The sequence below is a fragment of the Trachypithecus francoisi genome, unplaced genomic scaffold (assembly GCF_009764315.1).
Source record: "Trachypithecus francoisi isolate TF-2019V2 unplaced genomic scaffold, Tfra_2.0 Lachesis_group12, whole genome shotgun sequence".
NCBI classification, from domain to species: Eukaryota; Metazoa; Chordata; class Mammalia; order Primates; family Cercopithecidae; genus Trachypithecus; species Trachypithecus francoisi.
Window position 1 is genome coordinate 9223342 of NW_022681457.1, and position 23063 is coordinate 9246404.

Sequence of the window (23063 nt, forward strand, 5' to 3'; positions counted from 1 at the left end):
GCCACTGCACTCTGGTCTGGGTGACAGAGCGAGACTCTGTCTCTAAAAAATAAGTAAGTAAATAAATAAATAAATAAAACCCTAGCCAAGGGAGACAGCTGTGGTCCCAGCTACTCAGGAGGCTAAGGTAGGAGGATCTCTCGGACTTAGGAGGTCAAGGCTGCAGTGAGCCGTGATCATACCACTGCATTCTAGCCTGGCAACAGGGTGAGACCCTGTAATAAAATACATCAACAGTGATGTGTTTTGACTTGGTAATATATTTCCGGGCAGACTGTAAGCTTCTCATCCATCCCAGTTTTCCCATTTCCCAGCGTTCCTCCCCTTCTGTTCTTATTGATGTCTTCTGTGTCTTTTTGGAAATATCCATGGCATATATATATATACATGCACACATACAAATGTGTGAATATATACGTACTGATATAAGGCATTATTATAAGAATTTTACTTTTACTTTTATTTTTTTGAGACAGAGTTTCACTGTGTTGCCCAGGCTGGACTGCAGCAGCTGAGGCTTACTGCAACCTCTGTCTCCCAGGTTCAAGACATTCTTGTGCCTCAGCCTCTCAAGTAGCTGGGATTACAGGCGCCCACCACCACGCCTGGCTAAATTTTGTATTTTTAGTAGAGAAGGGATTTCACTATGTTGGCCAGGCTGATCTTGAACTCCTGACCTCCAGTGATCCACCCGCCTCAGCCTCCCAAAGTGCTGGGATTACAGGCATAAGCCACCACGCCCGGCCTATTCTAAGAATTTTAAATGCATTGAATCATGTAATATAGATATAATTTTTTTTTTTTTTTTGAGACTGAGTTTCGTTTTCTGTTCAGGCTGCAATGCAATGGCATGATCTCAGCTCACTGCAACCTCTGCCTCCCCAGTTCAAGCAATTCTCCTGCCTCAGCCTCCCAAGTAGCTGGGATTACAGGCGCCTCCACCGTGCCCGGCTAATTTATTGTATTTTTAGTAGAAATGGGGTTTCACCATGTTGGCCAGGCTGGTCTCAAACTGCTGACCTCAGGTGATCCCCTGCCTTGGTCTCCCAAAGTGCTGAGATTACAGGTGTGAGCCACCATGCCCAGTCTGATATAATTTTATACAGCTAATACATTAATATGTTTATTTATTTATTTTTTTTGAGATGGAGTTTTGCTCTTGTTGCCCAGGCTGGAGTGCAGTGGCGTGATCTCGGCTCATCATAACCTCCGCCTCCCGGGTTCAAGAGATTCTCCTGCCTCAGCCTCCTGAGTAGCTGGAATTACAGGCATGCGCCACCATGCCCTGCTAATTTTGTATTTTTAGCAGAGATAGGGTTTCTCCATGTTGGTCAGGCCGGTCTCGAACTCCCGACCTCAGGTGATCAGCCCACCTCGGCCTCCCAAAGTGCTGGGATTACAGGCGTGAGCCACTGCGCCCAACCAATATGTCTAAAATAGAAAAATTGTACAGGTCAGGTGCCAAATTTTTTTGTAGCGACAGGGTCTTGCTACGTTGCCCAGGCTGGTCTTGAACTATTGGCTTCAAGCAATCCTCCTGCTTTGGCTTCCCAAAGTGCTGGGATTACAGGCATGAGCTGTCCTGCAGGCAGGCTCGTTTTAACAGTCGGCTCTCATGGGAACAAATAGAGCAAGAATTCACTCATTACCCTGAGAAAAGCGCCAAGCTCTTCATGCAAGATGGGCCCCCATGATGCAAACACCTCCCACAAGGCCACAGGCCTCCAACATTCTGAATAAATTTTCTTTTTTCTTGAGACAGATTCTCACTTTGTTGCCCAGGCTGCAGTGCAGTGGCACAATCTCGGCTCACTGCAACCTCCGCCTCCCAGGCTCAAGTGATTCTCTTGCCTCAGCCTCCTGAGTACCTGGGATTACAGGTGCTCGCCACCACACCCAGCTAATTTTTGTATTTTTAGTAGAAAGGGGATTTCGCCATGTTGGCCAGGCTGATCTCGAACTCCTGACCACAGGTGACCCACCCACCTTGGCCTCCCAAAGTGCTGAGATGACAGGTGTGAGCCACCATGCCCAGCCCAGGATCAATTTTCTACATGAGATTTGGAGGGGACAAATAGGTAAACCATATAAATATCCTTATTTTTGTGTTTTCTCACCTGTAAGATTGCATCCCCATGCATCATTTTGCATCTTGCCTTTTTCACTTAGGACTACCTCCTAGAAAGCTTTTCATTTAGGTAAACAGATCTTCCTCATCCTTTTAAAAAGACACAGACACGGTTGCATTATTGAATCTGCCATTGTTCATCTCACCAGTCCCCTATAAGATGGAGTCTTGATCTATTTCCAGTCTGAGAAGTACATTCAGCAGGGGAGTTTTACAAATCAAATAGATTTCCTTCCTCGTTCCCCCAAAAATGCAGCCTACGTCTTCAAAACAGAAGACTTCAGTCTATTTTGCTTAAGGATGACAAAAGTCACCATCTGTTAATCCAATCTGCATCACGAGGAAAATGCAAATCATTTCATGAACATGAAACCTCCTTTTGGGCTACATGAAGGGGAATTCCTGAGGGTCTCTTGCCATGCAGCAGGGAGAGCCTCTGGCTGTGGTGGCTCTTGTTTGCAGACCACAGACGTCGTCTCTGGATCCAAGAAACAGGAGGAATGTGTTGAAGGACTTTGAGTAAAAGCAAAAGAACCGAGTGCGGTGGTTCACGCCTATAATCCCAGCACTCTTGGGAGGCTGGGGAGGGTGGATCATCTGAGGTCAGGAGTTTGAGACCAGCCTGGCCAACATGGTAAAACTCCGTCTCTATTAAAAATACAAAAAAAATTTAGCCGGGCATGGTGGTGCATTCCTGTAATCCCAGCTACTCAGGAGACTGAGGCAGGAGAATTGCTTGAACCCAGGAGGCAGAGGTTGCAGTGAGCTGAGATCGTGCCATTGCACTCCAGCCTGGGTGACAGAACGAGACTCTGTCTAAAAAAAAAAAAAAAAAAAAAAAACCGCAAAGGATGCATGGAAAGGCTACGGAATCAGGCTCAGGAATGTGGCAGGAAGCCAAGAATAGACAGCAGCAAGAATGTTCCTAATGTCAGATGCGGCCACACCCCAGTGGGGAAGCCCCCATTGCCACCACCACCACTGGGCACTGCCCTCCTGACATTGACCAGTGACACTTTTGCCCTTGCCACTGTACTTTAATTTTTCTTTCTTTTTTTTGAGATGGAGTCTCGCTCTGTCGCCCAGGCTGGAGTGCAGTGGCCAGATCTCAGCTCACTGCAAGCTCCGCCTCCCGGGTTTACACAATTCTCCTGCCTCAGCCTCCCGAACAGCTGGGACTACAGGCGCCCGCCACCTCTCCCAGCTAATTTTCTGTATTTTTTAGTAGAGACGGGGTTTCACCATGTTAGCCAGGATGGTCTCGATCTCCTGACCTCGTGATCCGCCCGTCTCGGCCTCCCAAAGTGCTGGGATTACGGGCTTGAGCCACCATGCCCGGCCTTTCTTTCTTTTTTTAAGACAGAGTCTCACCCTGTTGCCCAGGCTTGAGTGCAGTGGTGCAATCATAGCTCACGGCAGAATCAAACCCATGGGCTAAAGAGATCCTCCTACCTCAGCCTCCCAAGTAGCTGGGACCACAGGTGTACATGACCACGTCCAACTATTCAGTGTTTTTCTAAAAAAAAATTCACAGGGCCAGCTGAGGTGGCTCACGCCTGTAATCCCAGCCCTTCGGAAGGCCGAGGCAGGCGGATCACAAGGTCAGGAGTTTGAGACCAGCCTGGCCAATATGGTGAAACCCTGTCTCTACTAAAAATACAAAAAATTTAGCTGGGGCTGGGCACAGTGGCTCATGCCTGTAATCCCAGCACTTTGGGAGGCCAAGACAGGCGAATCACGAGGTCAGGAGATTGAAACCATCCTGACTAACACAGTGAAACCCATCTCTACTAAAAATACAAAAAATTAGCCGGGCGTGGTGGCGTGTGCCTGTAGTCCCAGCTGCTCAGAAGGCTGAGGCAGGAGAATGGCTTTAACCCAGGAGGCAGAGTTTGCAGTGAGCCAAGATCACGCCACTGCACTCCAGCCTGGGCAACACAGTGAGACTCCGTCTCAAAAAAAAAAAAAAATTAGCTGGGCATGGTGGCCAGTGCCTGTAATCCCAGCTACTCAGGAGGCTGAAACAGGAGAATCGCTTGAATTCGGGAGGTGTAGGATGCAGTGAGCCAAGATCACGCCACTGCACTCCAGCCTGGGCAACACAGTGAGACTCCGTCTCAAAAAAAAAAAAAATTTAGCTGGGCATGGTGGCCAGTGCCTGTAATCCCAGCTACTCAGGAGGCTGAAACAGGAGAATCGCTTGAATTCGGGAGGTGTAGGATGCAGTGAGCCAAGATTACGCTGCTGTACTCCAGCCTGGGTGACAGAGCAAGACTCTGTCTCAAAAAAAAAAAAAAAAAAACCAACCAAAACCCAAAAACATCAATACTAAATTTTGTCAGACACTCTTTTAGCACGTATAAGATGATCATGCTGATTTTTTTTTTACTTTGTTAATATGATAAAGGTGCATTAATGTTTTTTGAATATTAACCATTCTGGGCTGGGTGCAGTGGCTTATGCCCTTATCCCAGCATTTTGGGAAACTGAGGCAGGAAAATTGCTTGAGCCCGGGAGTTCAAGACCAGCCTGGGCAACATGGCAAAACCTTGCCTCTACAAAAAAACACCATGCTGGGCATGGTGGTACACACCTGTAGTCCCAGCTACTCAGGAGGCTACGGTGGGAGGATCGCTTGAGGCTGGGAGGTTGAGGCTGTAGTGAGCTGTGATCATGCCACTGCATTCCAGCCTAGGAGACCCAGAGAGACTCTGTCTCAAAAAACAAAAACAGAAACAAAAAAACCCATTTTGGCATTTCTAGAATAAACCCCAGTTGTTCACGTTGTATTATTTTTTACTCTACTGCTGGAGTCTGAATGCTAATACAGGCTGACACACTCCAAAACACAGAGCTCTATTCTGAGCCTAAGGAGGCCACACAAAATGAAGGCTGTGCTACCCGCGCCATAGCCACAAAGAGCACTTGAAACCTGGCTAGTGAGACTGAGAAACCGAATTTTAAATTTTATTATTATTATTATTATTATTATTATTATTATTATCTTGAGACAGAGTTTCTCTCTTGTTGCCCAGGCTGGAGTGCAATGGCGCGATCTCGGCTCACTGAAACCTCCGCCTCCTGGGTTCAAGCGATTCTCCCACCTCAGCCTCACGAGTAGCTGGGATTACAGGCAGGCGCCACCATACTCAGCTAATTTTGTATTTTTGGTAGAGACGCGGTTTCTCCATGTTGGTCGGGCTGGCCTCAAACTCCCGACCTCAGGTGATCTGCCCTGCACTACTCCAGCCTGGGCGACAGAGTGAGACCCTGTTGAAAAAAGAAAAAAAAGGAAGCAGAAATGCATTCACAGGCTTTGCTGCTAGGTGGTTATTATTTTTTGTTTGTTTGTTTTTTGAGACAGAGTCTCAGGCACTCTGTCGCCCAGGCTGGAATGCAGTGGCGTGATCTCGGGTCACTGCAAACTCTGCCTCCCAGGTTCAAGTAATTCTTCTGCCTCAGCCTCCAGAGTAGCTGGGATTACAGGCGCGCACCACCATGCCTGGCTAATTTTTGTATTTTTAGTAGAGACAGGGTTTCACCATGTTGGCCAGGCTGGTCTTGAACTCCTGGCCTCAAGTGATCCGCCTGCCTCAACCTCACAAAGTGCTGGGATAACAGGCCTGAATCACTGCGCCTGGCCAATCACTACTTTATGTCTCCAGAAAATTTTCTTCCTCCTAAAAAGAAACGTTCTACACTTGTATCATCCCCATCCCTTGAATGTGGGAGGCATGTTACTTTCTTCTAACCAATACGGCATGGCAAAGGTGGTGCTTATATGTTGTAGATTTCTTGCTAGCTGACACACCCTAGAGTCTCTCATCGCTGACTTTGAAGGAGTACGCACTGATGAGTTGATGAGTTTTTTAATTTTAATTATTTTTTTTTGAGATGGAGTCTCGCTCTGTCGCCCGGGCTGGAGTGCAGTGGCCGGATCTCAGCTCACTGCAAGCTCTGCCTCCCGGGTTTATGCCATTCTCCTGCCTCAGCCTCCTGAGTAGCTGGGATTACAGGCGCCCGCCACCTCGCCCGGCTAGTTTTTTTTGTATTTTTTTGTTTGTTTGTTTTGAGGCGGAGTCTCGCTCTGTCGCCCGGGCTGGAGTGCAGTGGCCGGATCTCAGCTCACTGCAAGCTCCGCCTCCCGGGTTTACGCCATTCTCCTGCCTCAGCCTCCCGAGTAGCTGGGACCACAGGCGCCCACCACCTCGCCCGGCTAGTTTTTTATACTTTTTTAGTAGAGACGGGGTTTCACCGGGTTAGCCAGGATGGTCTCGATCTCCTGACCTTGTGATTCGCCCGTCTCAGCCTCCCAAAGTGCTGGGATTACAGGCTTGAGCCACCGCGCCCGGCCAATTTTTTTTTTTTTTTTTTGTATTTTTAGTAGAGACGGGGTTTCACTGTGTTAGTCAGGATGGTCTGGATCTCCTGACCTCGTGATCCGCCCGTCTCAGCCTCCCAAAGTGCTGGGATTACAGGCTTGAGCCACTGTGCCCGGCCAATTTTTTGTATTTTTAATAGAGATGGGGTTTCACCCTGTTAGCCAGGATGGTCTTGATCTCCTGACCTCGTGATCCGCCTGTCTGGGCCTCCCAAAGTACTGGGATTACAGGCGTGAGCCACCGCGCCCGGCTGAATTCCTTTTTTTTTTTGAGACAGGGTTTTACTCTGTCATCCAGGGGCTGGAATGCAGTGGTGCGATCTCGGCTCACTCCAATCTCTGCTTCCCAGGCTCAAGGGATTCTCCAGTCTTAGTCTCCCCAGTAGCTGGGACTGCAGGTATGTACCACTAACACCTGGGTAATTTTTGTATTTTTATAGAGACGTCGTTTTGCCACGTTGCCCAGTCTGGTCTCCTGAGCTCAAAACAATCTGCCTGCTTTGGCCTTCCAAACTGCTGGGGTTACGGGTATGAACCACTCTGCCCCGCCCCTGATGAGTTCTAAAGTCACAAGGAAATAAATTCTGCAGCAAGCTGAGTCAATTTGGAAGCAGATTCTTTCCCATTTGAGCCTCCAGATCAAAACTCAGTGCTGGGTCGGGCATGGTGGCTCACACCTGTAATCCCAGCACTTTGGGAAGCCAAGGTGTGCAGATCACTTGAGGTCAGGAGTTCAAGACCAGCCTGACCAATGTGGCGAAACCCTATCTCTACTAAAAATATAAAAATTAGCCGGGTGTGGTGGCATGCACCTGTGATCCCAGCTACTCAGGAGGATGAGGCAGGACAATCGCTTGAACCCGTCAGGCAGAGGTTGCAGTGAGCTGAGATCGGGCTACCGCACTCCAACCTGGGCAACAAGGGGAGACTCCATCTCAAAAAAAAAAAAAACCCAAAACTCAGTCCTGGCCAATACCTTGATTACAGCCTCACAGAGAACCCAGCTAAACTGTGCCAAGCGCCACAGAAACAGTGAGATAATAAATGCACACACATATAGATATGCATATATATGATATGTGTGTGTGTGTATTTTAAATCCAACAAAATATTCTTTGAGTGGGAACACTGACTATCGAAAAGAGAAGAAGAATTGTAATAGCAACAGTAAGGTTATGAGAAGAATGTCTTTAGAGATGAAAAAGAGGAAAAGAAGAATTGACAGCCGGGCACGGTGGCTCATGCCTGTAATCCCAGCACTTTGAGAGGCCGAGGCAGGCGGATCACCTGAGGTCAGAAGTTCAAGACCAGCCTGGCTAACATGGTGAAACCCCGTCTCTACCAAAAATATGAAATTAGCTGGGCGTGGTGGCCCATGACTGTAATCCCAGCTACTCGAGAGGCTGCGGCAGGAGAATCAGTTGAACCCAGGAGGCAGAGGTTGCAGTGAACAGAGATTGCACCACCGCACTCCAGCCTGGGTGACAGAGTGAGACTCCATCTAAAAAAAAAAAAAAGAAGAATTGACATGAGATTTAAAAAAAAAAAACCAAACCAACTTCTCTGTTGTTAGAGGATAGTCCCAGAAATGTAGCCAGGTGGCTGGGCGCAGTGGCTCATGCCTGTAATCCCAGCACTTTGGAAGGCTGAGATGGGCACATCACCTGAGGTCAGGAGTTCAAGACCAGCCTGACCAATATGGTGAAAACCCCACCTCTACTAAAAATACAAAAAAAAAAAAAAGCCAGGCGTGGTGGCGGGCACCTGTAATCCCAGCTACTCCGGAGGCTGAGGCAGGAGAATCGCTTCAACCTGGGAGGCAGAAGTTGTAATAAGCTAAGATCACATCATTGCACTCCAGCCAGGATGACAAAAGCGAGACTCCGTCTCAAAAGAAAGACAAGAAAAAACGCACACGTTGGTGGTGTCAGACGTGTTGGGAGTGGAAACCAGTTCGTAATCTTTATCCCAAGTGAACTCTCCCCCTAAAACCTCTATTACAGAGAATGCTATGATGCCATGTGGTAGATCGGATGACCACTCTGTGGCTCTGGATCAGCCTCTTTCCCCTGGCGTCCTCAGGGCTTGCTCCATGAGCTCAGAACAAAGTGGCCGAGGTGGACGACAACAGCTACGTCACTGATGAATGCCTACCTAGCTGGCAGTAGCAAGTGCTGAGCCTCCAGTGTGATACAGTTTCCTAGGAAGACCAAAAAGCCAAATACCTGGGGCCGTGAGGATTACACTGGGGCCCTTTCATCCTAGACTGGGCAGGGAGTTTCCGCCCTCGAATAAACAACTCTGGGCTTGTTATTTGCTTTTCTTGCCCTTTGCACTTCTGCCAACAGCAGCATCTGTGTCTGCACTGAATGGCCCTATTCACCCTCATGTTACCCTGCACAGTATTGCTTCTGATCAAGGAGCTCCACATATTAGGAAGTTAGTGGGGGGCAGTGTATGTAGCCCGTTACAAAGCAGCCAGCCTCATGGAACAGAGGCACAGCCTGTTTGAGACTGGGTTACAGGGCCAGTTTGGAGTCATCATCTTTGGGGTCAGGGTGCTGTTTATGGCACAGGTAACCCCTCTGAACCAGGGGCACGTCCCAAATGATCCCAGATCACAAAGACCTGGGAACTCAAGAGTGCCATTTCTTTCTTTTATTTTTCTTTCTTTCTTTTTCTTTTCTTTTTTTTTTTTTTGAGATGGAGTTTCACTCTTGTTGCCCAGGCTGAAGTGCAATGGTGTGATCTCTGCTCACCGCAACCTCTGCCTCCTGGGTTCAAGTGATTCTCCTGCCTCAGCCTCCCAAGTAGCTGGGATTACAGGCGCCTGCCACCACGTCCGGCTAATTTTTTGTATTTTTAGTAGAGACGGTTTCACCATGTTGGAGAGGCTGGTCTCGAACTCCTGACCTCAGATGATCCACCCACCTCGGCCTCCCAATGTGCTGGAATCAGAGACATGAGCTGCTGCATCAGCCAAGAGTGCCATTTCTTAGGACCACACCCGATGACTCACTCTTCAAATTTTTGTTTTGTTGTTATTTTTTGTTTTGAGACAGTCTCAGTCACCCAGGCTGGAGTGCAGTGGCACAATCTTGGCTCACTGCAACCTCCACCTCCCGGGTTCAAGCCATTCTCCTGTCTCAGCCTCCTGAGTAGCTGGAACTACAGGAGGTGCCATCAGGCTTGATTAATTTTTTTGTATTTTTAATGGAGATGGGGTTTCATCATGTTGGCCACGCTGGTCTCAAACTCCCGACCTCAGGGGTGATCTGCGGGCCTTGGCCTCCCAAGGTGCTTAGGATGACAGAGGTGAGCCACTGCGACCCGCCTTCACTCTTCAAATATTTGCTTCCTGTTCCTGCTACCCTGAACCCCGACGTTGAGGGGCCCTAGTGTCTACAGGGGAACCGCTGCCACCACAAGGAATAACACAGTAAGTTGTGTAAGTGGAGACCACCTCTGGGCCGTTTGGGGTACCTCGAGTGTGTCACTATGGGGTCAGGCAGTGACTGATTTAGGCAGGAAGGGGGAAAGATTTACTGCTACACTTGGGGTCAAGGAGGCCTGTGAGTGGAACCTAGAGGCGTGCCAGGGGAGTCTCCAACTAACACCATGTCCCGACTCCCTATCCGTCCACAGCCCTCCCTCCTTGGACAAGGCCTGATCTGGACGCATTGAGGCCTCCCTCCCTTATGCAGGGTCCAGAATGACAAAGAGGGTCTGTGCCCCCTTCCCTTTGCAGAGGCACAAAAAGTGCGCTCACAGGCTCTACCTTCCTCTGCCCAACCCCCTCTCCACTCCTGCAGACCCCCCTTCCTGCAGGTCTCCCTCCGGCCCCTCCCCGCTCCGTAGGACGCGTAGACCTGGATCCCCAGCTCCCGGACCCCTTCCTACTGCTCCCTTCGCCACTCGCGCGGCTTCCATTCCTGGTCTCGGCCTCAAAGCCTCTTCAGCTGTCGGCCCTGGAAGGTGCCCAGCGGCGGCAGCGCCAGACGCGCCCCGTTAGCTCAGCGTCGCTGAGCAGCCGCAGCCGCCACCAGGCCCCGCCCAGCGGCCGCCGCCAGCCAGGCCGCGCCCGGGACAACTGCAGAGCGCGGTAAGTGAGCGCGGCCGGAGGGAGGGACTCAGGCGTCCCGGGTCCCCGCCCTGCCCCTCCCCGGGAGCCCGACATCCCGACCCTCAGCTCCCTCTTTTTCTTTCGGCTCCAGCAGTCCGTTTTAGGGCCGCGCAGCCGCCTTTTAAAAACGCACCCGGCAGCCCTTCCCTGCCCTGGAGCTTCGGGCCCACCAGCCCCTTGGATCCCTTCCCCTCTTGCAGGATCCAGGAATCCAGAGCCCCCAGCCCCAGCTCCAGCCCCATCCTCATTAAAATTCTGAGTCCCTCCCTCCATCCAGGAGTCAGGAATGTAGGCCAAAAATATCTCTGCCTTCCAGACCCAGGCGGCTAGGCTTGCAACACCTGCTCTGAAAATCCAAGAGTCTGAGCTTTCATGGTTCTATTATTATTATTATTTACTTATTTTTAATAGAGCAGGGTCTCCCCATGTTGCCCAGGCTGGTCTTGAACTCCTGGGCTCAAGGGATCCTCCCTCCTCAGCCTCCCTAAGTGCTGGGATTACAGGCGTGACCCACCGCGCCCGGGCCCGATTGTTCTTTTGAGTCAAGAATCTCGGCCTCAACCTAGGCATCCTGTGCGGCCCAGGAATCCGGGTCCCCAACTCCCACCGCGCTAGCTCCCGGGAATTTTGCCCCCAACACACCCCACCCCTATCCACTGTGATATCTGAGACCCGCGTCCAGCCGAGTCCCTTACCCTGCGGCGCCCGGTGCCAGTGGGTACTAGGGGAGCATTTTGCTACCCCTTCAAGATTCTTAAATACGGGAATCTAGCCTCTGTTTCTTGAGGGAGACCCAGCAGTCAGGGATCGTAGCCCAGAACCACCTAAAGCCCAGGAATACTGCTCTCAATTCTGCTGTCCCTCAGGGCTCCAAGAGACAGAGATCCTAGCCCACAAACCCCATTAAACTGAGAGGCCTGGTCCCCCAATCCGCTGCGACCCAGGTATCTAAGCTTTCATCCAGCAAGACAGGGGTGGGGGCGGAACAGACCTCGAAGGAGGGGGCAGGAAGGGAGCGGGAGAAAGGAGTGGGGTGAGACGGGGGTGGGGACCTGAGCTGGGGGGCTCTGTACTAAACAAACCCTAAACATGCGGGTTTCTGTGGTAACGGTTTTCCCTGGCCTGCCCTGGAGACTCCTCTAGGGCTGTGTCGAGGAGGGCAGCCCCCAGGAGTCTCCACGCCGCCAGCTGTTGTGTCTTCCTGTTTTGTCACCACGGCAACGGTGACCTCAGCTCTCCACCCTGTTCACTGGGGTGGGGCCGGAGCTCCGCGTTACTTTTTACCCGGGGCCGTGGTCCGCTCTTGGCCCCGCCTCAGGGCGGGGCTGGGATAGCCCAGGCTCGGGGAAGTCCCTGTCCACCGCCCTAGCCAGAGCTGCGCCCCGCCCCGGCCCCGCCCCCGTCCCGCCTGCCCTGGCTCCCCAGCCCGCCAACCCCACCCAGCCCTCAGACCCTTCCAGCTGCAGCTGTCGTCTTTGCTTCAGCCGCAGCCGCCACTGGTTGCCTGAGGTGAGGTTGTGGGGACCCCAGAGGGCGTGAGGAACAGTCCAGGGTCCTTATGGCCAGAGGGAGGAATGGACTGAGTCTCAGAATATCTGGGTCCCTAGAAAGATTAGGGCTGGGCCAGGATTTTGGGGGTTCTGCAGAGGAGAGGGCTGAGGACCCGGACTGTGGAGGTCATACGTCTGCAAGAGTGGGGAAGGGGACCTGGACTCCTGGGTCTAAGGGAGGAAGGGCTGGGGGTCTGGACTCCTGGGTCAGAGGGAGGAGGGGCTAGGGGTCTGGACTCCTGGGTCTGAGGGAGGAGGGGCTGGGGGCCTGGACTCCTGAGTCAGAGGGAGGAGGGGCTGGGGGTCTGGACTCCTGGGTCAGAGGGAGGAGGGGCTGGGGGTCTGGACTCCTGGGTCAGAGGGAGGAGGGGCTGGGGGTCTGGACTCCTGGGTCTGAGGGAGGAGGGGCTGGGGGCCTGGACTCCTGGGTCAGAGGGAGGAGGGGCTGGGGATCTGGACCCCTGGGTCTGAGGGAGGAAGGGCTGGGGGTCTGGACTCCTGGGTCAGAGGGAGGAGGGGCTGGTCCTGGACTCCTGCGTCTGAGGGAGGAGGGGCTGGGTCTGCGGGAGTAGAGAGATGGGGACTCGTAGGTGCCCTAGTTGGAGGCTGGAATCTGGTACGTGGAGGTCCTTTAGGAAGGGAAGAGCTTGGGTTTAGGTGTCCTGGGTTTGGGAATGAGAATGGAAGGAATTCAGAATTACTGACCCCTCCCCATCCGGGGGACAGACAGCATCGGAACTTTGGGCTCCTGAAAGGCCGAGGGAGGGGTGTTAAGATCCAGCCCCGTGCTCCCAAAGTGCAGAAGGAGCTGGGAAAGGAGGAGAGGACAGGGCTGCGTCCCGCATCTCTGGGTGCCGAGAGCCGAGGCTGGGGTTCCGGGGCCCGATTCTGAGCGTGAGCGATGGGTGTGGCGTCTGGAGTGGACGAGGGAGGACACTGAGGGGCTGGGTGTGGCCCGGGGAGTCCGGTGCTCTGCGAGGAACTCCGGAGGGGTGTTTTCACACCCTCCAGGCGCTGGCTGCGCATTCCTGAGCTATGATCTCGGGCGATGGCTGGAGGCCCTAAGGGCGGGGTGGACCCCTCCCCTCCCCTCCCCTCCCCTCGGCGCGCCCCCTCCGCGGCTAGCCCACCTTCCGCGGGAGACTGAATGAGTGACGCCCTCGCTCGTCCTCCTCTCCTGCTTGGGACGGGGCAGTAGCCCGCCTTCTAGAGCACGGGACGCTGAGCCCGTCCCGATTTCCTTCTCCTTCCCGGGTTCTGGGGGGTCGTGAGGGCGAGGAGGTGCTCCCGCAAGCTCCGAAGCTCCCGCAAGCCCCGAATGCTCCCAGGTGCTCCCGCAAGCCCCGAATGGCGATCAGGGAGACCGTGGGAGGCGTGTCTGGGCCTCGGGCCTGACTCCAGCACCGCGTGCAGTTTCCGGCCCGGAGCCTGAGTCCGTCAGAGGCCCGGGTTCCTGCCCACTCCGGTCTTAGAGATGCTCTCGGAGGGCTCTCAGCCCATGTTTATAGGGATCCAGAAATACGGGCCTCCACCCCTCTCCTACTAGGGCCTGGGAGTCGGGGTCCCCACCCCCCGGAAATCCGGGAGAGTGCGGGCAGCCCCGGAGGCGGGCGGGGGTCTGGGCACCGCCTCCTGGTCCCTGACACATTCCAGATGCCTGGGTCGACTCGAAGCCCTTATAAGGCGCGGAGACTCCGGCTCTGGCTGGGCCTTCCGCCCCCGCAGCCGCCGCCCAGGGTTCTCTAACCACTGCCGCCTGCACCCCAGTCCCCCCGCCCCCGCGGGGTTAAGATCACACGCGCGCCCACGCCGGCCCGCGGGGCGTGCACTTTCGCTGGCTTCCATCCACCGCAGCCCAGTTTACTGAACGGGAGGGGAAGGGGGCGGGGCTCACCCTGGGTCACAGCCAGGTCCCTGCTCGGCTCCATGCCACGTTCCTGTCCCCGCGGGGCAGCGGATCCCGGGAGGGAGGAGCCTGTCCAAACGGACGCTAACGGCCTCCCTCCTCCTCAGGTGCTCTTACAGCCTGTTCAGGTGTGGCTTAATCCGTCTCCACCACCAGATCTTTCTCCGTGGGTTCCTCTGCTAAGACCGCTGGTGAGTGGGCAGTGGGCTTGGACTCCTGGGTCTGAGGGAGGAGGGACTGGGGGCCTGGACTCCTGGGCCCGAGGGAGGAAGGATTGGGGCCTGGACTCCTAGATCCTGGCAGAAAGACCGGGAAGCTTGGGCTCCAAGGAATAGGGTCCCAGACACTGAGATATTTGAGGAAGAAGCATGGCCAGGCCCTGGCTCCCTTGTCTTAGGGAGCTGCTGTGCTGGGACTGCCAGGAAGAAGTTAAGGCCTGTGCTACTGCCCTGCAATGTGCCTGAATCTGAAAGGAGGAAGTTACTTTCCTGTGGGCTAGGAGAGGCCTTGGGTTTAGTGGTGTGGCTGCAATGAGACTAGTTTACACCCTGAGGAAAGAACTGGGCACCTGGTTTCTAAGAGGACGGGCACTTGATTCCTTAGGGCCGTTAGGACAAGGAGGTGAAAGCTGTAGATTTTGCAAGGACAAAAGCAACAAGTTGGTTTTCTGGAGTCTGGGGCATCTGGGATCCTTCAGTTTGAGGGCCCAGGGCCAGAGGTCTGAACCCTTATGACAGGACTGTGATGGCCAGGCACGGTGGCTCACGCCTGTAATCCCATCACTTTGGGAGGCCAAGGCGGGCGGATCACTTGAGGTCAGGAGTTTGAGACTAGCCTGGCCAACATGGCGAAACCCCTTCTCTACTAAAAATACAAAAATTAGCCGGGCTTGGTGGTGGAAGCCTGTAATCCCAGCTACTCAGGAGGCTGAGGCAGGAGAATCGCTTGAATCCAGGAGGCGGAGGTTGCACTGAATCCAGATTGCACCATTGTACTGCATCCTGGGTGACAGAGCGACTCCGTTTAAAAAAAAAAGTAAAACAAACAAACAGGATTGTGAGGCCTAGAGAGTTCAGTGGAAGGGCCTGGGGTTCCTACTGGACAGTTGGAAATCTGGGGAACTGAATTTCCCAGAAGCTGGGGGACCAGCTGGCTGGGTTTTGGGAAGAGAAGGTGGAGGTGGATGGACTCAGTGTGCGGGAGTGGGGAGGGGGAGGCTGAAACCAAACTTTTTTGGGTTGCAGTACTCCAGTCCTAAATCTCAGGTGGGAGTTAGACTAAGAGTGAAGGTCCTAATCTCCAAGGTTGGGGGTAGGGAGAGGAGGGGGCCGCTGAGAGTTTAGGCTCCTTGCCAGAAGGGAGGGGAGATCTCTTGGTTTTCCACGGCTGGGATTCTATAAGAAGATATCCTTTATTGGGAGGTTGGAGCTCTTATTAGATGTGGGTCCCTGAGAATGGAAGCCTGGGGAGGTTGGGCCGTTTAGAGGCTGGAAATGTCTAGGTCACGGTTCAATGGAAGAAGGAAGTTTGCTCACAGGGTCTGGGTGCAGAGCTCTGAATACTGAAAGAAAAGGAAGTTGAGAGATGGGGTTTTCAGAGCCCGTGGAAGACAAGTGTTTTGTCCTGACTCTTGGGTTGTGGCAGGAGGCAGAAGGAGGATGCTTTATTATTATTATTATTATTTTAATTTATTTTTATTATTATTATTTTTTTTTGAGATGGAGTTTCACTCATGTCGCCCGGGCTGGAGTGCAGTGGTGCAGTCTCGGCTCACTGCAACCTCCACCTCCTGGGTTCAAGTAATTCTCTTGCCTCAGTCTCCTGAGTAGTTGAGATTGCAGGTGCCCACCACCACACCCAGCTAATTTTTGTATTTTTAGTAGAGACAGGATTTCACCACGTTGGCCAGGCTGGTCTTGAACTCCTGGCCTTAAGTGATCCACCTACCTGGGCCTCCCAAAGTGCTGGGATTACAGGCATGAGCCACCGCGCCAGATTATTTTATTTTATTTTTTAAGGCAGAGTCTGGCTCTGTTCCCCAGGTTGGAGTGCAGTGGTGCGATCTCGGCTCACTGCAACCTCCGCCTCCCGGGTTCAAGTGATTCTCCTGCCTCAGTCTCCCGAGTAACTGGGATTGCAGGTGCATGCCACCATGCCCAGATAATTTTTGCATTTTTGGTAGAGACCGAGTGTCACCATGTTGGCCAGGCTGGTCTCCAACTCCTGACCTCAAGTGATCCACATACCTTGGCCTCCCAAAGTGCTGGGATTACAGGCATGAGCAACCGCACCCAGCCTATTTGTAATTTTAATTTTTTTTTTTTTTTTTTTAGTCAGGGTCTCACTGTCCCCGGCTGCACTGCCCAGGCTGGAGTGCAGTGGTGCATTATAGCTCACTGCAGGCTCGACCTCCCAGGCTCAAGCAATCCTCCCACCACAGCTAATTTTTAATTTTTAATTTTTTTTTTTTTTGGTAAATGAGGTCTCCTTAGGTTGCCCAGGCTGGTCTCCAACTCCTGGGCTCAAGCAGTCCTCCTGCCTCAGCCTCCTGGAGTGCTGGGATTACAGGCATGAGCCACTCCCACGCCTGGCCAGAGGGATGGTGCTGTAGAGTACAGAGTGCTAAATGGCTGAGTTACTGAGTCCCTGAGGGAAGGAGGGAAAGAGAGAAGCCTGGTATCTGGAGTGGGAAGCAAACAGGGTAGTTATACAGTAGTTAGGTCTCGAAAGAGAGAATATCTTGGGAAGGAGGAAAATAGGGGCCTAGACTCCTGTGTTCTGATACGGGTAGGGGAGGAGTGAGCCTAGAGCTGGAGGGGACAGGCTCATCCCTGTATGCCGAGGACAGTCCCCATTTGAAAACCCAAGGCTGGGCGCAGTGGCTCATGCCTGTAATCCCAGCACTTTGGGAGGCCAAGGCCAACGGATCACCTGAGGTCAGGAGTTCGAGACCAGCCTGGCCAACATGGCAAAACCCTGTCTCTACTAGAAATAAAAATTAGCCGGGCGTGGTGGCACGTGTCTGTAATCTCAGCTACTCGGGAGGCTGAGTCAGGAGAATCACTTGAACCTGAGTAGCGGAGGTTGTAGTGAGCCGAGATTGTGCCACTGCACTCCAGCCTGGGCCACAGAGCAAGACTCTGTCTCAAAAGAAAAAAGAAAAGAAAAGGAAACAAGAAAGAAAACCCGAAGCCCCACATCTTGGGAACTCCCTAACTAGAGCTCATATTAATTTGTCCCTGCGGTAGGCAATGGCTAAGGGACCTGGATTCCTATGTTTGTGACCTTGTAAGGACGCTGTCTTTCCCCTTTTTGCAGCCATGCCAGTGACGGTAACCCGCACTACCATCACAACCACCACGACGTCGTCCTCGGGCCTGGGGTCCCCCACGATTGTGGGGTCCCCTCGGGCCCTGACACAGCCCCTGGGTCTCCTTCGCCTGCTACAGCTGGTGTCTACCTGCGTGGCCTTCTCGCTGGTGGCTAGCGTTGGCGCCTGGATAGGGTCCATGGGCAACTGGTCTATGTTCACCTGGTGCTTCTGCTTCTCGGTGACCCTGATCATCCTCATTGTGGAGCTGTGCGGGCTCCAGGCTCGCTTCCCCCTGTCTTGGCGCAACTTCCCCATCACCTTTGCCTGCTATGCGGCCCTCTTCTGCCTCTCCGCCTCCATCATCTATCCCACCACCTACGTCCAGTTCCTGTCCCACGGCCGTTCCCGGGACCACGCCATCGCCGCCACCTTCTTCTCCTGCATCGCTTGTGTGGCTTATGCCACCGAAGTGGCCTGGACCCGGGCCCGGCCCGGCGAGATCACTGGCTACATGGCCACCGTGCCCGGGCTGCTGAAGGTGCTGGAGACCTTCGTGGCCTGCATCATCTTCGCGTTCATCAGTGACACCTACCTGTACCAGCACCAGCCGGCCCTGGAGTGGTGCGTGGCGGTGTACGCCATCTGCTTCATCCTAGCGGCCATCGCCATCCTGCTGAACCTGGGGGAGTGCACCAATGTACTGCCCATCCCCTTCCCCAGCTTCCTGTCGGGGCTGGCCTTGCTGTCTGTCCTCCTCTATGCCACTGCCCTTGTTCTCTGGCCCCTCTACCAGTTCGATGAGAAGTATGGTGGCCAGCCTCGGCGCTCAAGAGATGTAAGCTGCAGCCGCAGCCATGCCTACTACGTGTGTGCCTGGGACCGCCGACTGGCTGTGGCCATCTTGACAGCCATCAACCTACTGGCGTATGTGGCTGACCTGGTGCACTCTGCCCGCCTGGTTTTTGTCAAGGTCTAAGACTCTCCCAAGAGGCTCCATTCCCTCTCCAACCTCTTCGTTCTTCTTGCCCGAGTTTTCTTTATGGAGTACTTCTTGCCTCTGCCTTTCCTATGTTTTCCTCTTCCTGTCTCCCCTCCCTCCCACCTTTTTCTTTCCTTCCCAGTTCCTTGCACTCTAGTTCTTGGATGCATCTTCTTCCTTCCCTTTCCTCTTGCTGTTTCCTTCCTGTGTTGTTGTGTTGCCCACATCCTGTTTTCACCCCTGAGCTGTTTCTCTTTTTCTTTTCTTTTTTTTAAGACGGAGTCTCACTCTGTGGCCCAGGCTGGAGTGCAGTGGTTCAGTCTTGGCTCACTGCAACCCCCGCCTCCCGGGTTCAAGCGATTCTCCTGCCTCAGCCTACCAAGTAGCTGGGAGGACAGGTGTGAGCTGCCGCACCCAGCCTGTTTCTTTCTTCACTCTGTTTTTTTTTTTTTTTTTTTTAGGCGGAGTCTTGCTCTATCGCCCAGGCTGGAGTGCAGTGGCCTCACTGCAAGCTCCGCCTCCCGGGTTTACGCCATTCTCCTGCCTCAGCCTCCCGAGTAGCTGGGACTACAGGCGCCCGCCACCGCGCCCGGCTAGTTTTTTGTATTTTTAGTAGAGACGGGGTTTCACTGTGTTCGCCAGGATGGTCTCGATCTCCTGACCTCGTGATCCGCCCGTCTCGGCCTTCTAAAGTGCTGGGATTACAGGCTTGAGCCACCGCGCCCGGCCTCTTCACTCTGTTTTTTTTTTTATCTCTTTTATGGGTTTCCTGTTGGCTTTCTTAACTGCCTGTTTCCCAACCACCTTCTCCTATGTCCTTGGGAGCCCTGAGGCTTCTTTCTCTTCCGGCCTCCACCCACCTCCAAAGGTGCTGAGCTCACACATCCACACCCCTTGCAGCCGTCCATGCCACAGCTCCGCAAGGGGCCCCATTGCCAAAGCATGCCTGCCCGCCCTCGCTGTGCCTTAGTCAGTGTGTACGTGTGTGTGTGTGTGTGTGTGTTTGGGGGGTGGGGAGTGGGTAGCTGGGGATTGGGTCCCCTTTCTCCCAGTGGAGGAAGATGTGCAGTGGACTTCCCCTTTAAGTTAAAAAATATATATATACATATATATGTGTGTATATATATTTTTATATATATATATATTTGGAGGTCAGTAATTTCCAATGGGCAGGAGGCTTTAAGCACAGACCCTGGGGCCCTAGGCCTCGCCTGGCACTCAGTCTTGCCAGAGATTGGCTCCAGAATTTTTGCCAGGCTTACAGAACACCCACTGCCTAGAGGCCGCCTGAAAGGAAGCAGGGGCTGGATGCCTTTCATCCCAACTATTCTCTGTGGTATCAAAAAAAAAAAAAGTCGGGGCCGGGCGTGGTAGCTCATGCCTGTAATCCCAGCACTTTGGGAGGCCAAGGCAGGCAATTACCTGAGGTCAGGAGTTCAAGACCAGCCTGGCCAATATGGTGAAACCACGTCTCTGCTAAAAATACAAAAATTAGCCAGGCGTGGTGGCACACGCCTGTAATCCCAGCTACTTGGGGGACTGAGACAGGAGAATCCCTTCAATTCAGGAGGTGGAGGTTGCCGTAAGTCAAGATGGCGCCACTGCGCTCCAGCCTGGGCGACAGAGCGAGACTCCATCTCAAAAAAAAAAAAAAAGGAGTCGGACAAAGAACCACAGGATGTTGAAGACAACTGTCTGAAGTATTTGTGAGGGACAGGGATGTAGCCCTCTGTGTTAAAAATAACGTGTCCTGCTTTGGCAAAGAGAAGAAAATGGCCACTGCCCGCTTTCAAGGCAAGATCAGCCTTTTTTGTTTTGTTTTGTTTTTCTTTCTTTTTCCTGGTCATGAGGACAAAAATTACTGAGTGGCCCTTAAAGAGGGAAATTTCTTTTCAGCTGTTCTCTTTTGCCCATAGGTGGGAGGGTGGGGATTGCTGCCGTCCTAGCTAGAGGAATGGCTTTGCTTGAATGTGTAGCGCACACGCACGGGTGTTTCTGTGTGCTAGCTGCTTCCTGCTGCTGCTTCCTGCTTGTCTGGGACTCACATGCATAACGTGATATATATATATATATATAAATGTATAAATATATATTTTATTTTTTTTTAATTCCCTGGAGCTTTTGGTTCCTATCAGTTCCTGTTGTTAATCATAGAACCCTTGTCCCTTCCCCCATTCCCGTATCCATCATGTTCTTTTTCCTTTAACTATCAATATAAAGATAAAAGAAGGACTTGTACTTTATTAATGGGGAGGGCGGCCAAGCACGGTGGCTCACGCCTGTAATCCCAGCACTTTGGGAGCCCAAGGTGGGCAGATTACTTGAGGTCAGGAGTTTGAGACCAGCCTGGCCAACATGGTGAAAGCCCGTCTCTACCAAAAAAATAAATAAATGGGGAGGGTTCTCGGAAAAGGGCAAGGGCCAGATTCTTGGGCCTAGTGGGAGAATGGGGTTGGGGCCAAGACAACCTTGGCCTCATCAGAAGATACTAGCTGAGTCAGGGTCTTCTAAATGACTTCCTCAAACCAGGAGGGCTGGGTGGGATAGAAATGAACTAGACTTCGCCCTCCTCAGAGTCCGTCCCCTGAGCACCTCACAAATACAATGTCCCCATTTGAGTGAAGGAGCTTTCCTCCCAAATCACCTCTTCCTCCCAGGCTCCCCATTTCAGTAATAGCCTCTCAGAGCTGAGAACCCAAGCATATGGTAGTACCTTCCCCCCTCTCCTCAGTCCCTCATCAAACACTGTCTGTTTCTTCCTCCTAAATACCATTTCCACCGCCCTCTTCTCCAGGTTCCTGGCCCAGCTCAAGTTCCACTTTGTTTCATCTGAGCTATTGCCCCAGCCTCCTCCTCCACCATCCCACCCTGGATCCAGGGGGATTCTTCCTCATGCAGATCTGATCCTGCCCTTCCCTTCCGTAACCCATGCCGTATTGCCTATAGGCACTGTCAAAGCCCCTGGGTCTGGCCTTCATGATCTGATCCCACCTATGTTCCCACTATCAGCTCCCTCCTTACCCTCCAATCTAAGCCTCTGAATATACCTGGTCAACAGAAGACCTTCATAAAGATCAAATGAACTACTGCAACCAATCTCTGTCCCACAGAAGGCCATCTTGTCCATTTCTGTAGGGTCCATCCCTACGGGGCTTAGCAGGTGTTCTCCCCGTGTGCGGAGATGAGAGATTGTAATAAATAAAGGCACTAGACAAAGAGATAAAAGAGAAAGCAGCTGGGCCCAGGGGACCACTACCATCAAGACACGGAGACCGGTAGTGGCCCCTAACGCCTGGGTGCGCTGATACTTATCGCATACAAGACAAGGGGGCAGGGTAAGGAAGGTGGCTCTTCTAAGTGGGTCACAAGGTGAAGCAAGTCATGTGATTACAGGATAGGGGCCCCTTCCCTTTTAGATAGCCGAAGCAGAGAGAGTAGGCAGCATACGTCAGTGTTTTCTTCTATGCACTTATAAGAAAGATCAAAGACTTTAAGACTCTCACTATTTCTTCTACCGCTATCTACTACGAACTTCAAAGAGGAACCAGGAGTAAGGGAGGAGCATGAAAGTGGACAAGGAGGGTGACCACTGAAGTACAGCACCACAGGGAGGGGTTTAGGCCTCTGGATGACTGCGGGCAGGCCTGGATCATATCCAGCCTTCCACAAGAAGCTGGTGGAGCAGAGCGTGCCCTGACTCCTCCAAGGAAAGGAGACTCCCTTTCGCAGTCTGCTAAGTAACAGGTGCTTTCCCAGACACTGGCGGTATTGCTTGACCAAGCAGCCCTCAAGCGGCCCTTATGCGGGCGTGACAGAAGGCTCACCTCTTGCCTTCTAGGTCACTTCTCACAATGTCCCTTCCGCACCTGACCCTATACCTGCCGGTTATTCCTAGGTTACATTAGTAATGCAACAAAGAGTAATGTTAAAAGCTAATGATTAATAATATTTATAATAATGATTGATAGTTGTCCATGATCATCTCTATATCTAATTTGTATTATGACTATTCTTATTCTAACTATTTTCTTCATTATACTGAAACAGTTTGTGCCTTCAGTCTCTTGCCTGGGCACCTAGGTAATCCTCCGCCCACACATTTTTCCCCGACCTCCGGAGAATCACAAATACACAAATATATATAAGCCCTATAAAACTCCCTGATCAGGCTGGGTGGGTGGCTCACGTCTGTAATCCCAGCGCTTTGGGAGGTCGAGGCGGGTGGATCACGAGGTTAGGAGATCAAGACCATCCTGGCCAACATGGTGACACCCCATCTTTACTAAAAATACAAAAATTAGCCAGGTGTGATGGCAGGTGCCTGTAGTTCCAGCTACTCATGAGGCTGAGGCAGGAGAATCGCTTGAACCTGGGAGGCGGAGGTTGTAATGAGGCGAGATCATGCCACACTGCATTCCAGCCTGGGAGACAGAGCGAGACTCCGTCTGAAAAAAAAATTCCATGATCAGCTGCCGCGGAGGCTCACGCCTGTAGTCCCAACACTGGGAGGATAAGGTGGGAGGATCGCTTAAGCCCAGGAGTTCAAGACCAGCCTGGGCAACACAGCAAGACTTCGTCTCTATTAAGACAACAACAACAACAACAAAAAGTTTTAAAGAAAATTCGATGATCGCACACCCCCCATCTGCATTTACATCCTCAAAAGCAATTGGGGAGAGACAC

The 23063-nt window shown here is 52.6% G+C and overlaps 1 protein-coding gene across 2 annotated transcripts; it reads left to right on the forward strand.

Moving 5' to 3' along the window:
* Positions 1-10404: 10404 nt before the first annotated feature.
* Positions 10405-18705, forward strand: MYADM (myeloid associated differentiation marker). Of its 2 annotated transcripts, none has more exons than XM_033224403.1 (3): positions 10405-10611; positions 14196-14279; positions 17407-18705. In XM_033224403.1, the coding sequence occupies exon 3, from the start codon at positions 17409-17411 to the stop codon at positions 18375-18377; it is 969 nt and encodes a 322-aa protein (XP_033080294.1). In that variant the 5' UTR covers positions 10405-10611; positions 14196-14279; positions 17407-17408; the 3' UTR covers positions 18378-18705. The 2 variants fall into 2 exon arrangements, with proteins under 2 accessions (XP_033080294.1, XP_033080293.1); XM_033224402.1 differs by lacking the exon at positions 10405-10611 and adding an exon at positions 11998-12141.
* Positions 18706-23063: the final 4358 nt, after the last annotated feature.

Bases quoted from the DNA above. Each gene is read 5' to 3' on its own strand.
- MYADM (XM_033224403.1), top strand. From the start codon at position 17,409: ATGCCAGTGACGGTAACCCGCACTACCATCACAACCACCACGACGTCG.